Genomic DNA, 19734 nt, shown 5'->3' on the forward strand with positions numbered 1-19734 from the left:
CATAAAAGTAGAGATTTTATTTCTACTCTATTACTACTATATCCCCCAGTACTAAGCAATGTGATTAAGTGTTAAAGAAATGTCTATTGGATGAATGAATGGTCATGTTAAGGAATGTTGTTTTAAATAAAGTACTTAGGTTTAGTTGTCTTTATATATTATTCATTAGCTACTAAAAGAGCACCTGAATCACTCATGATGTTCTTTCTGTTTGTTTTACAGTCAACTTTGACCACTTTGAAATTTTAAGAGCCATTGGAAAAGGCAGTTTTGGGAAGGTGAGAACCAAAATGATTAACCAATAATGGGGTATGTAGCTCAGAGAACAGGGAGCCCAAGAAGGTTCAGATTAGTTACTGGGACCACAGTCAATGATAATTCGGAGATGTTTTTATAATGGGTTTTTATAAAATTATTACCACAGTTTGAGCAAAGTGTAAGACAGGCAGCTACATAATGAACATGAATGTTCTCAGAATTATCTTAAAGTCAAATCAGTTTACTCACTAGAGGTTGAGGCTTTCTCTGCACTAATGGGGAGAGTAAGATTTCATAATCATTTGCAAGTTGTACCAGTACATTCAGTAACAGTTGTCTTGTCAGTATAAGAATTAAATCTTTTCATAGGGGAAAGAAGCCACCTAATTTCTGTTTTCCCCAATTGTACCATAGTTTTATTTTTAAAAACCTACCATAAAAATCCTACCATAAAATTCATACTCATTCAGTCCAATTCTTTGTAAGAATCTTCTAGATTCATATTCTGATTACTATAGTGTCTTATGGAAACATACTTTAACAGAATATCTCATATTTCATAGTGAAATTGCATTTTAGAATCATCTGCTGTCGACTTTATCAGGCATTATATGAACCTCTAAAAGAATTTCAAAAATATGCACATCATGCTTAGTGTTTTTCCCCATGCTTCAAGTCCTTTTTGGTTGTATCACCCATGGCTGTCAACAGAAATTCTTGCACAATATTGTTCATCTTGACATTTAGTCATGCCTATTTTGGTCACTAAACAGCAGAATAAGGATGCTGTTAGTTATTGGAAGATTCCTGACATGGAGGCAGCTATTTTCCCCAAAATGCTGTCTTAAAAATCCCCAAAAGCAAAAACAGGCAAACTTGTTTGAGAAGGCGGAGATTTAGAAATTGACTTGGTACAGGGGAAGAAAATGAAATTTTTTACTCTGAAATCAGAGCTAAGGGGCAACTTTAACATCAGAGAATTTGCAAGTGATGGGGCCTCCATGCTGTGATAAACGGTCTTGTTCTGTCTCATTCCCATGATCCATCATCTCCCTGATCACTTTCTCACTCTGGTTGGCACCATTAGGTCTGCATCGTACAGAAGAATGATACCAAGAAGATGTATGCGATGAAGTACATGAACAAACAAAAGTGTGTGGAGCGCAATGAAGTGAGGAATGTCTTCAAGGAGCTCCAGATCATGCAGGGGCTGGAGCATCCTTTCCTGGTTAATTTGTGGTAAGTGGTTTTCTTGGACCTCTGAATGGGACACTCCTACCTTCACCCCCAAATCCTGTTATATAAACCCTTCCTGATTTCTACGTGTGCATTAGCAAAACCCTCATTGGGATCTTCCTCGGGACTTTCGGTCACCTTGGTTTCTTTGACTTTATAAAGAAACAAAAATGTTATATTATCACCAGTAAATACTGCTCAGTTCAGTTGCCATATTTCCCCTTGTCCTTGAGGTCAGTTTTTTTTGTTTTTTTTTGGTTTTTTTTGCGGTACACGGGTCTCTCACTGTTGTGGCCTCTCCCATCATGGAGCACAGGCTCCGGATGCACAGGCTCAGCGGCCATGGCTCACGGGCCCAGCCGCTCCGTGGCATGTGGGATCTTCCCGGACCGGGGCACGAACCCGTGTTCCCTGCATCGGCAGGCAGACTCTCAACCACTGCGCCACCAGGGAAGCCCGAGGTCAGTGTTCTTTTTTAAAGCGTTGTCATTCAATAGGCTGGCAAGGAATGAGTTCAGATATCTTCTCACTCATTAGGTCTTTTTCCCCCTTACTCGTGGGGCAGGGACTTGGAGTGCAAAGTATGGCATCACTGGCAGAGATAAGGTTGACTGTTAGGACTTGTACAAAACACTTTCTCCTTAAAGTGATTGGCAATCACCTTTTTTCCTTGCAGCATACTTCTTAAGCAGCCACATATATACCTGTGAGTTGGAAAAGGACGGGTGCTGCCTTTCTCACCAAATAGACTTTAACACAACCGGAGCTAATTTATGTCAGTAGCTAGACATTAAATGACTGATCTGCTCTCAAAGCCATTATCATAATCCAAGCCTTAGAAGACTGCGGAGACGCTTGCATTATCTATAACTTCCTGCTCTCTTCTTACCCATGGAGGTCTTTATGTGGCTGGCTCATTTTGCTCTACATTTTAATGCATCCATTATGTTAAGAGCCAGTTCTTAAAGCTAATTCAGTATGACTATTATTTAAATATGTATACCAAGCAGTTCTTACTTACTAGCAAATGGAAAAAAAAAAAGAGATCTCTATTCAGAGAATACTAATGGAAAAGTCATCGAAATGTCACTGTGTGTTTAGGGAGATTCTCTAGAGGAATCAGTGCATAAAACCTGTCTCCCTCCATCTTTAATTAATACAGTTCACTTAATACACAATTTGCTTGAAGACTCTATGCCACAGTTGAAAAGAAGATGGTTCTGTGTGACTTGGAAATGGGTCTGTTAGAGTTTATGCACTCTTCAGACATCGGGAAGCTCATTTTGGCCCAGCCTTGGTGTATTTAATCAGTATTTTACAATGGCCTATTCACAATGCTGCCATGTAAAGAGTTAAATGGATGCAGCTCTTTCTTCCCTGTCCTTAGCAATCATCAAATTGCCTTTTTTCCCCTCTCTTCACAATGATGATCCTCCCTTTGTTCAAACTCACATTGTCCTCCTTCAAAAGTTCAACCAACTAATTTTCTTCTTTTAAGACCAGGAACCCTTTGTAAGGGCACATTTAGCATTTTGCCCTCTCATGCTTGTCTGTCATCCCTGAGTAGGCCACGTTGATTTCATTCTATTCCCATTTTTTTTTTTAATAACATGAGTGTTGTGAGACTTTAAGCCAAAGAGTATAGATTTTGCTACTTGCTCACTTGGTTTCATTCCAGACATCATTCTCTTGTCTGTGCATCCTGACTTGGCAATAACAGGACATATATCCTATTCTACCCTTCTTCTCACTTCTGACACTGAATCTTACAGTGGAATCCTGGGCACCATTAACACTGATAGAAGAGAGAGAAGAGACAGCTCCACCCCCATGATTCTAGTACCACATTGAGAACTGGAAACTGATAAGGGGCATTCCTAAAGGTACAGCAGAAACCCCTTTGCCTCTCAAACCTTGAGATGAAAGTCTTCAGACTTCAGCATCTTTATTCCTTCTAATAAATGCTTTCTACCTTACTCAGGACAGCATAGTAAATATAAGTGATCTTTGCACAACTATTGAGCACCTTGCAGTGCTTCAGGAGGTGTGGCTGTGAGTAATGTACTTTATCATTTTTAAGTCCCATTGTTATAAGATACGCTTAATGTGTGTAATTTGGGTTGTTTCTATGAGTGAAGTACGATCAAAGTGCTCTGCCCGGTGCCCAGCACATAGCAAGCATCTTACAAACGGTAGCTCTTAATTTCCTTGCTCCATTAAGGCATAGCATCCTCAAGTGCCCATCACTGGTGGCCAATGTGGAACTCCAAAAGACAAATCTGAAGGGTGCTTGGTCCCAAGGCATCCTGGCAAGCTGTGTGTGGTAAAGGAAGGGGGGAAGAGTCTTCAACTCATTCCCTGTAAGAGCTTATGTTTGTTTTGTCTTCCACCTGCATTCTGCAAATCAAAGAAGAGATTCCCTGTGTATTATGTACAATTTAATCAAGATTTTTCTATCCTGGGTTTAACTAGACTGAGCTTTATATCCCCAAAACTTCAGGAGCCGATTTTCTTAAGAAGCATTTTATGATTAACAAAATAATAGCAATATTTTTTAGAACTCTTCTGTACCCATTCATGTACTCTATTTTGCTGATATGTTGTGTAGGCCTGCCAATATTGCTTTTAATAATAATCTTCTCATGGATGCTCAAAATGTCCTCTGGGGATGTGTTCAGAAAATTCTGGTTTTCAGGATGAAGGAAAACACAAATTGTTAATTCAGAAGGTTCTTCCACCCTTAACACTGATGCTCCCAGACTAGTGAACTTCCTTCCCTGAAAACCCTCAAAACACATACCTCCCACATGACCCCCTACCCCCATAGCCAGAGGTGATTCTAAAGATTCTTAGGTGGACAAATGCACCTGAACTTGAGCTGCCTTGGGCATTAGAAAGTCTTTTGTTCTAAAATTTTAACTCAAACAATTTCTTTGAATCTAAAATAAATGTCTTGATATAAAATAAGGAAATAGAGTGTTCTAATGAAAATAATAAATACCCATATATCGTCACTCAAAATAACTGTTGTAATAGTTTCCTATTGCTGCTTTAACAAATTACCACACACACAAAACAACAACAACAAATTACCACAAACTTAGTGGTTTAAAACAACAGGAATTAAAGTAGCTGAGGTTAAAGCTATTTTCGTAATATAATGAAAACATTATTTTCCTTTTGCCCTGCACGGTTATTTGCACTGAAACTTCACCAACAGACAAAACTAATCAGAACAATGATTACCTATGGAATGTAGAGATTAACTAGAAGGTTGCATGTGGAAAACTTAAGGAGTAATTGAAAGATTCCATTATCTTTATTATCAGCCTCTCCAGTCTCCCCACACCTGGCGCAACTCAGAACACAGTTATCAGATAAAGGCCATGTTATAAAGTGAAGGCTGCCTGACAGGGCTGGCATCCAAGAAAAGCAAATACAATCTTCCTGCGAGCCCCTCCTTGGGGGCCTCTAACAAAGCCCTGGCAACCCACAGCCCGCAAAAGAATCGCCCCAGTCCTGACCAGCACAGCCGATCCCCAGGTGGCTTTTGTTCACTGAGATTAAGCCTGCAGTTGCGCACAGCCACTCAGGGCTCCGAGCTCTCCTCTCCCGTGAACCCCAAGGGTCCTCGTGTGATTTCAGGAAATGAGGAGATGCGATTGTCTGTGTTAAATGAAAAGGACCATTGGTACTCAGAGTGCGAAAAGGGAGCCCCGTGAGATAGCTCAACACAGTCACATAAATGAGTTCCCTGGAAGCAACCTCTATCATCTGTGACTCAGAGTGCCAGCACCTCTTCACGGAATCAGAGACCTTTGAGAACTCAGGGTAGCCTTCAGAGTCTCAGCATCAACCATAATAGCTTCTATTACTTTGGGTTTTACATATATGTTCTCATGTATTCATCCCAACAACCTACGTGGATAAGGATTATTCTTCCCATTTTACACCTGAAAAAACTGAGGCTCAGAGAGGTTACACCATTTCCACAGAGTCACACAGCCAGGACCCAAACCCAGGAATCCTGATTTCAAAGACCCTGCTCTTCCGGCTATACTCTACCCTCCCCCACAGATGTCTTGTGAGACTCTCTTACAAAATACGTACAGAAATGCAATTTATTTTGTGGATCTTTCTCCACACCCCACCAGAATACAAACTCCAGGACGCAGATATGTTAGTATCTTTTGTTTACTGCCTCGCTCTCCGCCTCCTACAGTAGTGCCCAGCTCACAGACAGGGCTCAATAAATATATGTTGAATGAATGAATGAACAAACGAAGTGAATTAGCAGTGGGACTAGTCTTCTGGCTCCTGGTCTTTTGCTCTTTGCCCATCATACCTCTGCCACCTCTTGCACACTCACAAACAGCCCCATATAATCATGCCCATTCCAGATTCTTTGTAGGCCCTGAGGTCAGAGAGACCTGAGTTTGAATCCCTGTTTCGCCACTTGCTAACTGTGTAAATGAAGCAAATTACATTATGTGTTTTTCTTGGTTTCCTCATCTATAATTGGGAATAACAGCAATATCCATAGTAGAAGGTACTGATATGAATAAGAACATGTATTATAAAGCACCTCAAACACAGTAGATATTTAATAAATGATGGCTTTAAACAAACAACTCTGAGGCTCCCCCCAGAAATGACATGACCCCCTGCCCCGATAGCCAGAGATGATTCTAAAGATTCTTAGGTGGACAAATGCACCTGAACTTGAGCTGCCTTGGGCATTAGAAAGTCTTTTGTTCTAAAATTTTAACTCAAACAATTTCTTTGAATCTAAAATAAATGTCTTGATATAAAATAAGGAAATACAGAGTGTTCTAATGAAAATAATAAATACCCATATATCGTCACTCAAAATAACTGTTGTAATAGTTTCCTATTGCTGCTTTAACAAATTACCACACACACAAAACAACAACAACAAATTACCACAAACTTAGTGGTTTAAAACAACAGGAATTGAAGTAGCTGAGGTTAAAGCTATTTTCGTAATATAATGAAAACATTATTTTCCTTTTGCCCTGCACGGTTATTTGCACTGAAACTTCACCAACAGACAAAACTAATCAGAACAATGATTGCCTATGGAATGTAGAGATTAACTAGAAGGTTGCATGTGGAAAACTTCGGGAGTAATTGAAAGATTCCATTATCTTTATTGTGGCGTTGCTCATAGGAGAGTATATATTTGTAAAAATTAATTATATTTTATACTTAATATCTGTGCATTTTACTATAATTTTCCCTCATTAAAAGAATATAGAAAATATTTTTAAAACACAGATGTATTATATTACAATTCTGGAGGTCAGAAGTGCAAAATCAGTCTTCCTGAGCTAAAACCAAGCTATCAGCAGGGCTGTGTTCCTTCTGAAGGCTCTAGGGGGAGGACTTATTTCCTTACCTTTTCCAGCTTCTCCGGGCTGCCTGCATGCCTTGGTTCATGGCTCCTTCTTCCATCTTCAAACCTCTCTCTGACCTTCTGCCTTCCTCTTCCATCTTTTAAGGACTCCTGTGATTGCATTGGGCCCACCTGGTGATGATGATTCTTGATCAAGCTCTAGCCACTCTCCACTGGCCCCTCTTCTCAGCTAGGCCTCAACCCTACCCAATAAAGACTTGAACAAAACACTAATTTAACAGCTCAAGGCCTCATCCTAGGATGACCCTAGCCCACTTATAGTGCTTGCCTGAGAAACCTCAAGGCTGGAGAAAAATGTACTGTTTGTTCCACCAACACCTGAAGCTAGGGCCCCTGTCTCCCAGCCACTGCAGAAGGGGAGGAGCCCAATTTCCATACACGGCATCAGTTAACAAACCAGATGGGATTCACATGGACCAACCCCACCTTCCCAGTTTTTGTAAGTTTTCACTTTCCTGGCTCTTCTGAGCCCCTGCTCACCACCCTCTCTATTCCCTATTCAACAAATCAAAGTTGAGTTCAGTTCACAAGTGGACTCTTTCTATTGTGGTAGGATATTACGGACTAAACTCTCCTTACTACTTTAACCAGTGTCAGCTTTGTTAACTTAGGAAGAGATGTTAAAAAATTAAGGATCTTGAGAGGGGGAGATTATCCTGAATTATCCAGTGTTGTCATAGGAAGAAGTTGTCCCTGATGAACTTGGATAGTTGGGGAAGAAGGAAGCAGTCCCTGAAGAACTTGGCAGAGAACAGTGTTATCGTGTGGCCAATACATAGTACTTGTTCCATACAGTTGTTGACTGTTGGGCTAATGGCCAAGAAACTGGATCTTTATAATGCAGATTATTCATTTATTCCTCAATATTACAAAGGATTCCTTAGAAATTCATTGGAAGAATATGTGGTAGCTTACAGAGTATCAGAAGTAAAGCTTGAAGAAGTAGGTCTCAGGAGGGTAAGGGACAAAGGCAGTTCTGGGACTCTAGGTAGCAGGAAGTAATGGACAGGCTCTTAAGGCTATCTCAGCTGGGCTGAATCAGCTCCGGCCAATTTTCTAACCTTGCATCAGGGACTCAACATTCAAAGTCCTGGGAGGGAATCCAACTGACCTTGCTCAGAAACATGCCTACCCCTTGGCTAGAAGAAAGAGTGAAACAAATAATGACTCCTAGATTGTTGGCCGGAGAAACTTGGTGAATAATTGTGTCCTTCACTGAAGAGGAGCAGATTCACTGTCAAAATCAAGAACTCTCTTAATTAACAAGAACTCTCTGTTAATTTTGAGCTGCATCTTAGTCATCCATATAAAGCTGTTGAATAGGCATTGAGTCTGGTGCTCAGGAGAGAAATCCAGAGTCAGGGGAGAAGTCCCACAAAACACGAATATGGGAATCATTGGCTTATAGGTGCTATTTAAATCAGAGACTTGAAGGAAGCACCTTTGGAGAGAGATTACATAAAAGAAAAGGGCTGAGGACTCAAGACCTAGAGCATTTAATACAGTAGTTCTGACAGAGGAAGACTCAGGGAACTAGACAAAGAAGGTACTCCCAGGAACCTAGCCAACAAGCTAGGGGTAAATCAGGAGAGAATCCTAGAATCAAGAAAGGAAAGTGTTTCAGAAAAGAAGGCATGTAAACCATTTCAAGTGCTGCAGAGAAGTCAAGAATAAGGAGACAACTGTCCACTGACTTAGGAAGGGATAGATGTGGTGACCTTGATATAAGCCAACTCCAAATGGCTGGACAAAAGGTGGAAGGGAGTGGCTTGATCAGAGCATGGGACTGAGTAATTTTCTTTTTCGAGGGTGGAGTGCAAAGTGGTTTTGTTGTGTTTTGAGATTAATCCATGTTGTCACAAGTAGCAATAGTGTATTGTCATTTCTCTATCATAGTCCACTGTATGACTATCCCATGATTTATTTATACATCTTACTATTTTTTTATTATGCAACACAATTTTTTTTTTAATGTGGTACGTGGGCCTCTCACTGTTGTGGCCTCTCCTGTCACAGAGCACAGGGTCTGGATGCGCAGGCTCAGTGGCCATGGCTCATGGGCCTAGCTGCTCCGCAGCATGTGGTATCTTCCTGGACCGGGGCACGAACCCGTGTCCCCTGCATCGGCAGGCGGACTCTCAACCACTGCACCACCAGAGAAGCCCTGCAACACAATTTTTAATTGAAGTATAGGTGATGTACAGTGTTGTGTTACATATATATATATATCTTTTTTCAGGTTCTTTTCCATTGTAGGTTATTTAAAAATATTGAGTAATAGTTCCCTGTGCTCTACAGTAGGTCCTTGTTGGTTATCTATTTTATATACAGTAGTGTGTGTATATACATCTTATTATTGATGGATGTTTGGGTTGTTTCCAGTTTGAAACTTTTACAAATAGTCCTGCTGTTAACATTCTTCTTTGTATCTTTTGGTAAACAAAAGTACACATATTGGGGGGCAATAAACCTAGGAATTAAATCACTGGATCCTAAAATTTATGTAGGTTTACCTGGCAAACAGTTTTCCAAAGAAGTTGTACCAATTCATATTCACATCAGCAAGATGTGAGAATTCAAGTTACTCTAAAACCTCACCAATACTTGGTATTGGCAGTTTCTTTACATATAGGTGTTCCAGTAAATGTGTAATTGTATCTCATTTGGTTTCAGATTGAGTTTCCCTGGTGACTTAGAGTTTGGGAACATTTTTTTATGCTTATTGGCCATTGGGAATCCGCTTTTGAGAAGTACTTGAGTTTTTGGTCCATCTTTTTAGGGTTTGCCTCTTTTTCTCATTGATCCATAGAAGTTCTTTATATATTCTGTAAACAATCTTTTTGAGGATGTAAATTATTTGCCCAATCTGTGACTTACCTTTTCACTCTATAATGATGTTTTTTAAAATAATCATTAAAGCTTGAATTTAAATGTGGTATAATTTATCAACCTTTTCTTTTATGGGTAGTGCTTTCTGTGTCATGTTTAGGTAATCTTTGCCCATACCAATGTGAAAATATCTATCCTGTTTCCTAGAAGCTTTGTTGTTTTAGCTTTTACATTTAGATCTATATTCCAGGACCAAGATTCACTTTCTTTCCCCATATGGCTATCTAATTAACCCAACACCATTTATTGGAGCTTTTATGCTTTCCTTCCTGCATCACAGTAACACATTTGTTATTAGTCATCATATACGTGTGGGTTTCCAGACTTTGTTCTATTGATCTACTTGTGTACCTTGACAGATTTATCACACTACCCTAAGTACTACAGCTTCAGACTGGTAAAAGAATTCAGTAACATAATGTTCCTTCTTGATTATCTTCATTATAGTTGGACCTTTTCAATTCCATATAAATTGCATAATCAGCTTGTCAATTTGTATTTTAAAGCTGCTGTTATTTATATTGGGTTACATAGAATGTATAGACTAGTCCAGGGAGAATTAAAATATTTGAAAACTATTAAACCTCCCAATTTATCAAATTCACATATAATTAAGGTATCCCTTAATTTCTGTCTTTAGTTTCAGTTTTTAGTGTAGAGTTCTAGCATTTTTGTCTTTAGATTTATTTCTAGGTATTTAATGTTTTCAAATTATTATAAATAGCAATTGTTTATCAAAATTTAATTTTGTAGTAGTTTGTTGCTTGTTTACCAAAATACAGTTGATTTTCAATATTGATTTTATGTCCAATGACCTTGTTAAATTCTCTTATTCTTTCTAGCAGTAGGCCTGTAGATTCTTTTGGATCTTCAATATTTACAATCATGTCATTAACTAACAGTGACAGTATTCGTTCTTCCTTTCCAATCTTCTTACCTTTTACTTTCGTGCCCATTGTATTTGCATTGAGAACAATGTCAAATGTAGCAGACATCCTTATGAGTTTGTCCTGATTTCATCGGGAAGGTTTTAGGGATTTCAAGATTTCATATGTTTGCTGTAAGCTCTTCGTAGATATCCATTATCACAATAAGAAAGTTTGCTTCCAGTCCTAGTTTGCTAGAAGTTTTGATCATGAATGGGTATTAAATTTTGTCAAATATGTTTTTGCTTTATCAAGATCATTTCTATTATGTGGTGAAGTAAATTAATTGATCTGCAAATCTTAAAACAACCTTGATCCTGAAATAAACCCTAGTTGGTCATGTTCTATTATCCTTTTGTATATATCACTATAACACATATTTTTAAGTATTTATTTTCATGTATTATTTTTATTTATCAACATTTATTTTATTATGTATACTATATATATTTTTTTTCAAATGTGCATAAACAAGTTTGAAGGCAGAGTATGAGCCAATCAAGAGGAAGGACCTGGTAATGTAGGATAGAAAAGGGAAGATAGCCAGAGCAAGCTGCTGAAGGTGGAGAGATGGATGTGATTCAGGGCACAGGTAAGTGTGCTGGCCTTAGGGAGAAGCCAGGGCACTTCTTTCACTGTACTAGGACAGAAGGCAGAGTACGTAACTGTATATATTCCTAAAGTGGTGGATTTGTTGCTGGGCAGATGAAGTAGTTCTCATGCCATTGCCTCTGTGACACCTGAGTTACCAATTGAGAATGAGGAATGGGCCCAGTATAGGAAATTTTGAGGAGAAAAGCTAAGTGACTGAAAGTATAAAATTAATAGAGAATTAGGACTTTCTTAATATCTATTTGAGACTTGTGGTTAAAAATTTAAGTGAGTCCAATCAGCACTGTTTGTGTTTTTTCTCCTCAGAGTGCACTTAATGGATATTAGTTTGTTTTCTGTTGCTGTTTTAAAGCATATAGGTGTGTTTAATCAGGATTGGAGTTTAGCTGAGAGAGGTATCCTCACTATGATAGAATTTGATGAATTGAAAAATATATTTGAGGAAGTAGACTCAAGAAGTAGACTCCTGGGGGAAACTTAAGGAAATCATACATTCGTGAAGTCTAAGACAGTTAATATTTTTGAGGTGTTATGCTAAAATATTACATGCATAATCTCATACATCTTCAAATACTAGTTCCTATAAAATAGGAATAGTATTTGTCCCCTTATGAGTAAGCTGCAGATGAGAGGTTTGATTCCTTGCCAAACTATACAACCAGAAAGTCATGGCACATCTAGATTCTAAATCCCACCCCCAAATTCTTTAAAACACTTAGTGTTAACTTATATTTTATTTTAATGTCGCTTATACATGTATCATTACTTCCGAAACTGAACTTTAAAAAATTATACACCACTGCAAAATCAATTTTAAAAAATTTCAAGAGCCTTTTAATATGATGAGTTATGATGTTTTAGAGAAACAAAATCACCACTTACAACTTAATATATTTCAGTTTGAGATTAAAAAAATTAAAACATTATGCCTACTCCTGCTTCCCTGGTAGAGTTCCAAGGGCTGGATATCAGAACTAGAGTTGCATGGAAAGCCTCATGAGATGGGAGCAGAGACAGGAAAGATCAAAACATTTCTGAAGATGTAATTGATCTAGTTGGACTATAAACACTAGTCAGGTGATCAGAAGTGGGATGCATTAAAAATGAGAGATTAGGAGAAGGGCATGGAGGGCAAAGTAAGAATCTCTGTATTTGGTAGCAGCACTGGGAAGTCCTCTCCCTGCCCTGGAATTCTGAGACAGGGGCAGCTAGGTCAGTAAGGAAATAAATTGCTTTTCTGGCTAGAGAGGCAGAAGGGTAGATGATACCACGAGCCAGATGAACTTGCCCTCTCTCCACTTCATCCACTCTGGAGAAATGACCAATCAAAATGTATGACTCAGCACATCCTGGAACCCTCTCAGCCCAGCCAGGACCTGCCCAACCACTCTCTGAATCACAAGTGGTAATTTGTGATCCATCAGTGACCCAAACTCACCCCCTTGGATTGTCTCTCTGCTGGCAGTCTACAGTTCTCCAGAAGCACAAAAAGTGTTAACTTCTAACATTTTTTTCCTCTGGACCCCTGATAAATTCTGTGGGTAAGAGTCTGATTTAATTGTTCCTCATTATCATCTGAGCTTGGGGCTTGGCTTTTCTTTTTATACGGGTGGCAAGATGTTGTTATTCCCCTTTGCCTGTTTACTGGCTATATTATTCTCTGAGGTAACTATCTCAAGAGATTCTGTAGAAGATAATAATAGTTATATTTTCCCCAGAGAAGCTTCATAAATACATCTCCAGAGCCAGCACAGATGAGCTGACAGATCACAAAATAGCATTTAAAGCTCTGCCCAGAGAAAGGTCAGAGCTGGAGGAAATCAGCTATTACATCAGAACATCAGGAAAATAATCTGCAACCTGTTAGGTGTGACATTTAAAAATCATCCACAATCTTTTTCATTGTGTAAATTATGGATTTTTGTTCATTTTATTGGAGGCTATAGGTTATGGTTTGAATCAGGCAAGTAAGTATGTGTATTACTGTCTCTGAGGCTTTTATGATCCCCTGCAATCAAAATTAGGTCCTTCTGTTAGTTTCTAGCACAGTATCCTGCACTTTTCCTTCACAGCCCTTACCACATTTTATAACTACATATTTGTTTATGCAAATATTTATGTTGTACAGATGATTAGGTTTAAGATGAAGGAAACCATGTTCCTTGGTTTACTCTTTTAGCCTCATCACCTGTATGATAAATATACAATAAACAGTTGTAAAATGGCCACTGAATAAACAAGTGTTCATTATGTATCAAGCTAATAATATATGCTGGGTTGCTGATGGATGGAGATGAGCAAAGCACAGATTCCTCAAAGTGTTCAGTCAAATGAGGGATTCAGGCAAAAAGAAACCTAATGATTATGATACAATATAATACAATGCAACCATCTATAGCTAGGCTTCTGGAGTGTTTTGTAACAGAGAAACGGCTGGGTGCTGTGGAAGGGCAAAGAGGGATAACATCTAATTTATGTTTGGCAAGAAGAGGTCAGGAAAGACTAATGTAAAGGAGAAATGAACTCAGACAGAGTCTTTATGTCTCGTGAGATGTACATAAAGGTTTCTTCTGGCTAAAAAGGAAGTTTTAGTGAACATTTATCATAACTATTATATGGTGGGTCCCTCAAATCCATTCTATCCACTGCCAAAAAGATCTGTGTAAACTCTAAATTTTACATGTTTATGAATTTTAGATACATGGGTTTTGAACCTGGATATCCTGTACACACAAAATACACAAGGGTGGATGAGGTCATCTATGTGTGTTTTGATGAGGGCACTTAAGGTGTGTTTCTTCCCTTTTAGAACATTATAAGGCTACTTATGAGACAGAGAAAACGCACTTTGTAAGTTTCAAATCTTACTCTACTGCTGTGTTTTTCTGAAGATGAAAACTTCTGGAAACTTGACAACATATTCTAGAGAGAGAATGTGGGGAACTAGGTACTCTTATAAATTCCTGGTGGGGATTCAAAATGATACACCCTCTATGGAGATAATTTGGCAATATAGAGTCTAAAATTACATATGCCTTTATCCTTTGTTTTAACAAACTTTATCTTAGCAAACCCACTTCTAGGAAGCTAGCTCAAAGTAGTTCTGGCCAAAATACAAAAAGCCAGATGCAAAAAGTTTTTCACTATTGCAGTATCAGTAATAGCAAAAGGCTGGAAACAACCTGAATGTCCTTCAGTAGGGAACAGGTTGAGTAAACAAGTGACACCCATAAAATGCAGCACTACACAGCTGAAAGAGAGAATGAGAAGTATCTTTATATACTTTTATGGTCTGCTGTCCAGAATATACTGTTAAGTGGAAAAAGCAATGTAGCCTCAATTGATCTACAGATTCTACAAAATGCCTATCAAAATCTCAGCTAGATTCTTTGAAAAAAAATGGCAAGCTTATCTTAACTTCAAGGGATCTGAAACTCAAGAAATTCAAGGGAATAGCTAAAACAGTCTTGGAAAAAAACAAGGTTGGAGGGCTCACACATGGTTTCAAAACTTAATCCAAAGCTACAGTAATCAAGACAGTGTAGTAGTGGCATAACGATGGGTATGAAGCTGAATTGAGAGTCTGAAAACAAACCCTCCATTTATGATCAATTGACTTTTGACCAGTATGCCAAGACAATTCAATGGGTAAAAAGTCTTTTCAACAAATGGTACTGGAGGCTTCCCTGGTGGCGCAGTGGTTGAGAATCTGCCTGCTAATGCAGGGGACACAGGTTCGAGCCCTGGTCTGGGAGGATACCACATGCCACGGAGCAACTAGGCCCGTGAGCCACGACTGCTGAGCCTGTGCGTCTGGAGCCTGTGCTCCGCAACAAGAGGCCGCGATAGGGAGAGGCCCGCGCACCACGATGAAGAGTGGCCCCCGCTTGCCACAACTGGGGAAAGCCCTCACACAGAGATGAAGACGCAACACAGCAAAAATAAATTAATTAATTAATAAAAAAAAACTCCTACCCCCAACATCTTCTTTAAAAAAAAACAAAAAAAACAAATGGTACTGGGACAATGCGATATCCAAATGCAAAAGAATGAAGTTGGACCCCCTACCTCACACTGTACAAAAATGAACTCAAAATGGATAATAGACCTAAATGTAAGAGCTAAAACTATAAAAACTCTTTTTAAAAAATAGGAGTAGATCCTTGTGACCTTGGATTAGGCAATGTTTTCTTATATATGACAACAAAAGCACAACTAATAAAAGAAAAAAATCGATAAATTGGACACCATCCAAATTTAAAACTTTTTTTCTTCAAAGACATCATCAAGAAAGTTAAAAGAGAACCCATGGAATGGAGAAAATATTTGCAGATCATATATCTGATAAGGGACCTGCATCTAGAATATGTAAAGGATTCCTACAACTCAATAATACAAAGAGAGATAAACCGGCTAGAAAATGGACAATGGGTCAGAATAGACATTTTTCCAAAGAAGATAAACAAATGGCCAATAAGCACATGAAAAGATGCTCAACATCACTAGACATTAGGGAGATACAAATCAAAACCACAATGATATACCACTTCACACCAATTAGAATGGCTACTATTTAAAAATTGGAATATAACAAGGGTTGGCAAGGATATGGAGAAATTAGAACCAGTATGTATTGCTGGTAGGAATGTAAAATGTTGCAGCCACTGTGAAAAGTGGTTCTGCAGTTCTTCAAAAAGTTAAACCATGCAATCCAGCAATTTCTATCCTAAGTATATACTAAAATAATTGAAAGGGATTCAAACAGATACTTGTACACTAATATTCATAGCGGTGTTATTCACAGTAATCAAAAGGTAGAAACAATCCAAATGTCTGTCCACAGATGAATGGAAAAACAAAATGTGATATATGCATAGAGCAGAATCTTATTCAGCCTAAAAAGGAATGAAATTCTGATACATGCTACATGAATGAACCTTGAACACATTATACTAAGTGAAATAAGCCTGATGCAAAAGGACAAATGTTGTATAATTTCACTTACATGAGGTGCCTAAAATAGACAAATACATACAGATAGAAACAGAGTTTACCAGGGGTTGGGGAGAGGGAGAATAGGGAGGTATTATTTAACGGGTAGAGTTCTTGTTGGGGATAAAGAAAAAGTTCCGGAAATAAGTAGTGGTGATGATTACACAACATTGTGAATGTACTTAATGGCACTGAATTGTACACTTGAAGTGGTTAATATGGTAAATCTTATGTTATATATATATTTTACCACAATCAAAAAATATCTTTTAAAAAGTTATTAATAGACAAATGGTGGTATTAAAGAAAACAGAGAGGGATAGGAGGTTTTTTCTCAAGATACCTTGTTTTGCAGATTTGACTTTGACTTTATAAAATACAGAAATACTTTATGTAACTCTAAAACAAAATGAAAATTTAAAAACAATTCCCCCAAATGGAATGTATAATAAAACAAATGAACCCAAGTATCTATCCAGTTTGAGGCATAACCACAAAGAAATGTACTATTTCAAGTGAGTTTCAAACAATGACTTTACTATATATCATTAGTAGAATTATACCTTAATGACAAAAAAGAATAGCAATATCTTAAAGTGTTTTCAGTAATGGTATTGTTGAAGGTAATGTTTATATTGCTATTCTGAAAGTGTTTTACATCTATTATGGATAAAGCAAACAGCATGGAGGGTAATTTGGTAAAAACTTGAGAGATCTCAAAATCTTTGAGAACTAGGATTTTCAGTAAGGAAGAAAGGAGTTACTGACATAATAGTGATGAGATTAAGAGTCACTGCAGTCTTGAATATAAATTGAAACTATCATGAATTTACAATGCATTTATCTTCAATTATGTTTGTGTATGCATATATATATATATATTATACCTATACTTATATCAAATATCTGTATCTATTCCTAGCTCTAGCCATTGAAAAGACCTAGTAACAATGACAATCCAATTGCAGCAGACACTTCTATTGCTCAGTCTGGAGGAGGAAATATCTTTTCATATCAGAAAGTCATAAAGCTATCAAAACCAACTAGGGCCATGTCAAAAAAACACATGATCCAACTTGACTATGTTCCTACTGGCCAAAGAATGGACATCAATAAGGATGATAACCCATCAAACCCATGATTTCATTATGATTTTTTAAAAAACCTTACTGATTGCTTTGGGAGGATTCTAGGAAACCAACAAATCATTTTGAAAAGTGATAAATAAAAGACTTCAGCATTTGTTTTACGTTTCCTGTATGAACTGTACCTCAAAGTAACTAACTAATTGCTGAAAGCCAATTTCTCTTTATAAAAGTACTCCAGCTAAAATACAAAGGAGAAATGATAGAATTCAAATATTACAACCCATAAGAACTTTTTGGATCTAGGCATTCAGATGCCTTTTTGGATTTAGGCATTCACCATGAAAAGAAAGACCTACTGATTATCTACCTCCTGCTCAAAGCATACCCCACCACCTGTGAAGTAGTCCTGCCCGCCCCCCTGCATCAAACCTGAATCTGAGCAAACCTTAAGATCTAACCAGCAATTTTCACAAAATACAGAGAGTTGTGAAACATGTAGAAAGACGAGCCAGAAATGCAAACAGCAAAATTCAGGCTGTGGAACGGCTATAGCAAAAATGATTTGGTTTCTTCAACAAAAAATTAATAGGAATAAAAGAAGAGTTGGTCAGGGAAGCTATAGAATAAAAAACATCTTAAAGGCACATAAACCAAGGACAAAGTATGGACCTTGTTTGAATCCATTTAAAGGACCCAAATATTCTATAAAAGTTCCTTTTTAAAAGAAGACATTTAATCATATATTAATGCATATATGTGGAATCTAGGAAAATGGTACAGATGAACCGGTTTGCAAGGCAGAAATAGAGACACAGATGCAGAGAACAAACGTACGGACACCAAGGGAGGAAAGCGGGGGTTTGGGGTGTGGGATGAACTGGGAGATTGGAATTGACATGTATACACTAATATGTATAAAATAGATAACTAATAAGAACTTGCTGTATTAAAAATAAAATTAAAAAAAATAACTAAAAAATAAAAGCAGACATTTATAGAACAATCAGGGAATTGTGAACATTGAGTATCTGGTGAAAACCTTGAGTCTAGGTAATTTATAGCGATTAGAAGCTGATTCATCTATGTTAGTTCCTTTCCTGATGAGACAACATAGATCATTTTTTCTTTTTCTAATGGAAATATATTTGACATCTAACATTGTGCAGATTTAAAGTGTACAACATGTTAATCTGACACATTTATATATTGTAATATGGTTGCCATTGCGATAATTAGCACCTTTGTTGAGTTATATAATGATCCCTTTTTTTCAGTGGTTGGAATCACTAAACTCTAATCTCTTAGCAAGTTTATTGAGTATAATACAGTATTGTTGTCTATATTCACTATACCATGTACTAGATCACTGGGATCTAGTACAAGGAGACCATATATATTAGGTATATCAAAGTAGAAATATTTTTGTTGTATTTATTAGGCCTCTTAAATATAAAAATAAAATTATGTAATCTTACTGTTTAGATAACTGGTTATCTTATTTTCAAAAAAATTTTATGCATATACCAGCATACTTGTGTAACATGTTTCCTTTTGTGGTTGTGTTTATATATCCTTTTTTTACTGTATAGGTTTTATGTACACTAAGCATTCATGTACTGTAATGCATACTATAGTCTAAACATTTTCTTTCCCTCACTTTATCTCATATCATATCTTGAAAATCTTGTCATAAGAGAATATAGATTTGCCTTTTTTTTAATTGCTGTATAATCAGTAACATGAATTTACCATAATTTATTCACATGTTCCCCTATTAATGGGCATGCAAATTGTTTTCGATTTTTTATGATGTACTGTGTATCCTTACAAGTACATCTTGGTGTGATTTTTCAAGTGCATCTATAGTGAAAGTTTCTAGCAGTGAAATTACAGGGTCAAACACCATGTGTTTTTCCAAGAGGTATTTCCAAATTGTCCTCAGAGGCACTTTTACCAAACTACCTTCCATCCAGAGCACATGAGAGTGCCCAGTTCTCCAAGCTGTCACCAAGTGTGCCTCGCCTCAAGCCTTGATGGAATTGTTCTCACTCTGACACACTGAGTAGGAGTCAAACATGCTTGTTTAGGTTGTAAATTCCCTCCTTCTAAATATATAGCAGAGAGAATTTAGATTCTTGTCTCAACTTGGTTCCCATGTTATCCTAGCCATGTACCTTTCTTTTACTTCAGTTTGTCATACATGCTTTGGAAATTCAGTTCAAACACACACACACACACACACACCAACAAACTGGGCATAGTTATTTATAAACTGTTGAAATCTGACTTTTGAAAA

The 19734-nt window shown here is 37.5% G+C and overlaps 1 protein-coding gene across 1 annotated transcript in view; it reads left to right on the forward strand.

Annotated features, from left to right (window-relative positions):
- Positions 1-230: 230 nt before the first annotated feature.
- The window catches only part of STK32A (serine/threonine kinase 32A), an 86971-nt gene continuing 67467 nt past the window's right edge, over positions 231-19734 (forward strand). Inside the window, exons 1-2 of the mRNA XM_060092037.1 lie at positions 231-278; positions 1346-1497. Coding sequence (XP_059948020.1) covers positions 1379-1497 — 119 coding nt within the window. The 5' untranslated portion in view covers positions 231-278; positions 1346-1378. The remainder of the gene's footprint in view (positions 279-1345; positions 1498-19734) is intronic.

The sequence above is a fragment of the Mesoplodon densirostris genome, chromosome 3 (genome assembly GCF_025265405.1).
Source record: "Mesoplodon densirostris isolate mMesDen1 chromosome 3, mMesDen1 primary haplotype, whole genome shotgun sequence".
Lineage (NCBI taxonomy): Eukaryota > Metazoa > Chordata > Mammalia > Artiodactyla > Ziphiidae > Mesoplodon > Mesoplodon densirostris.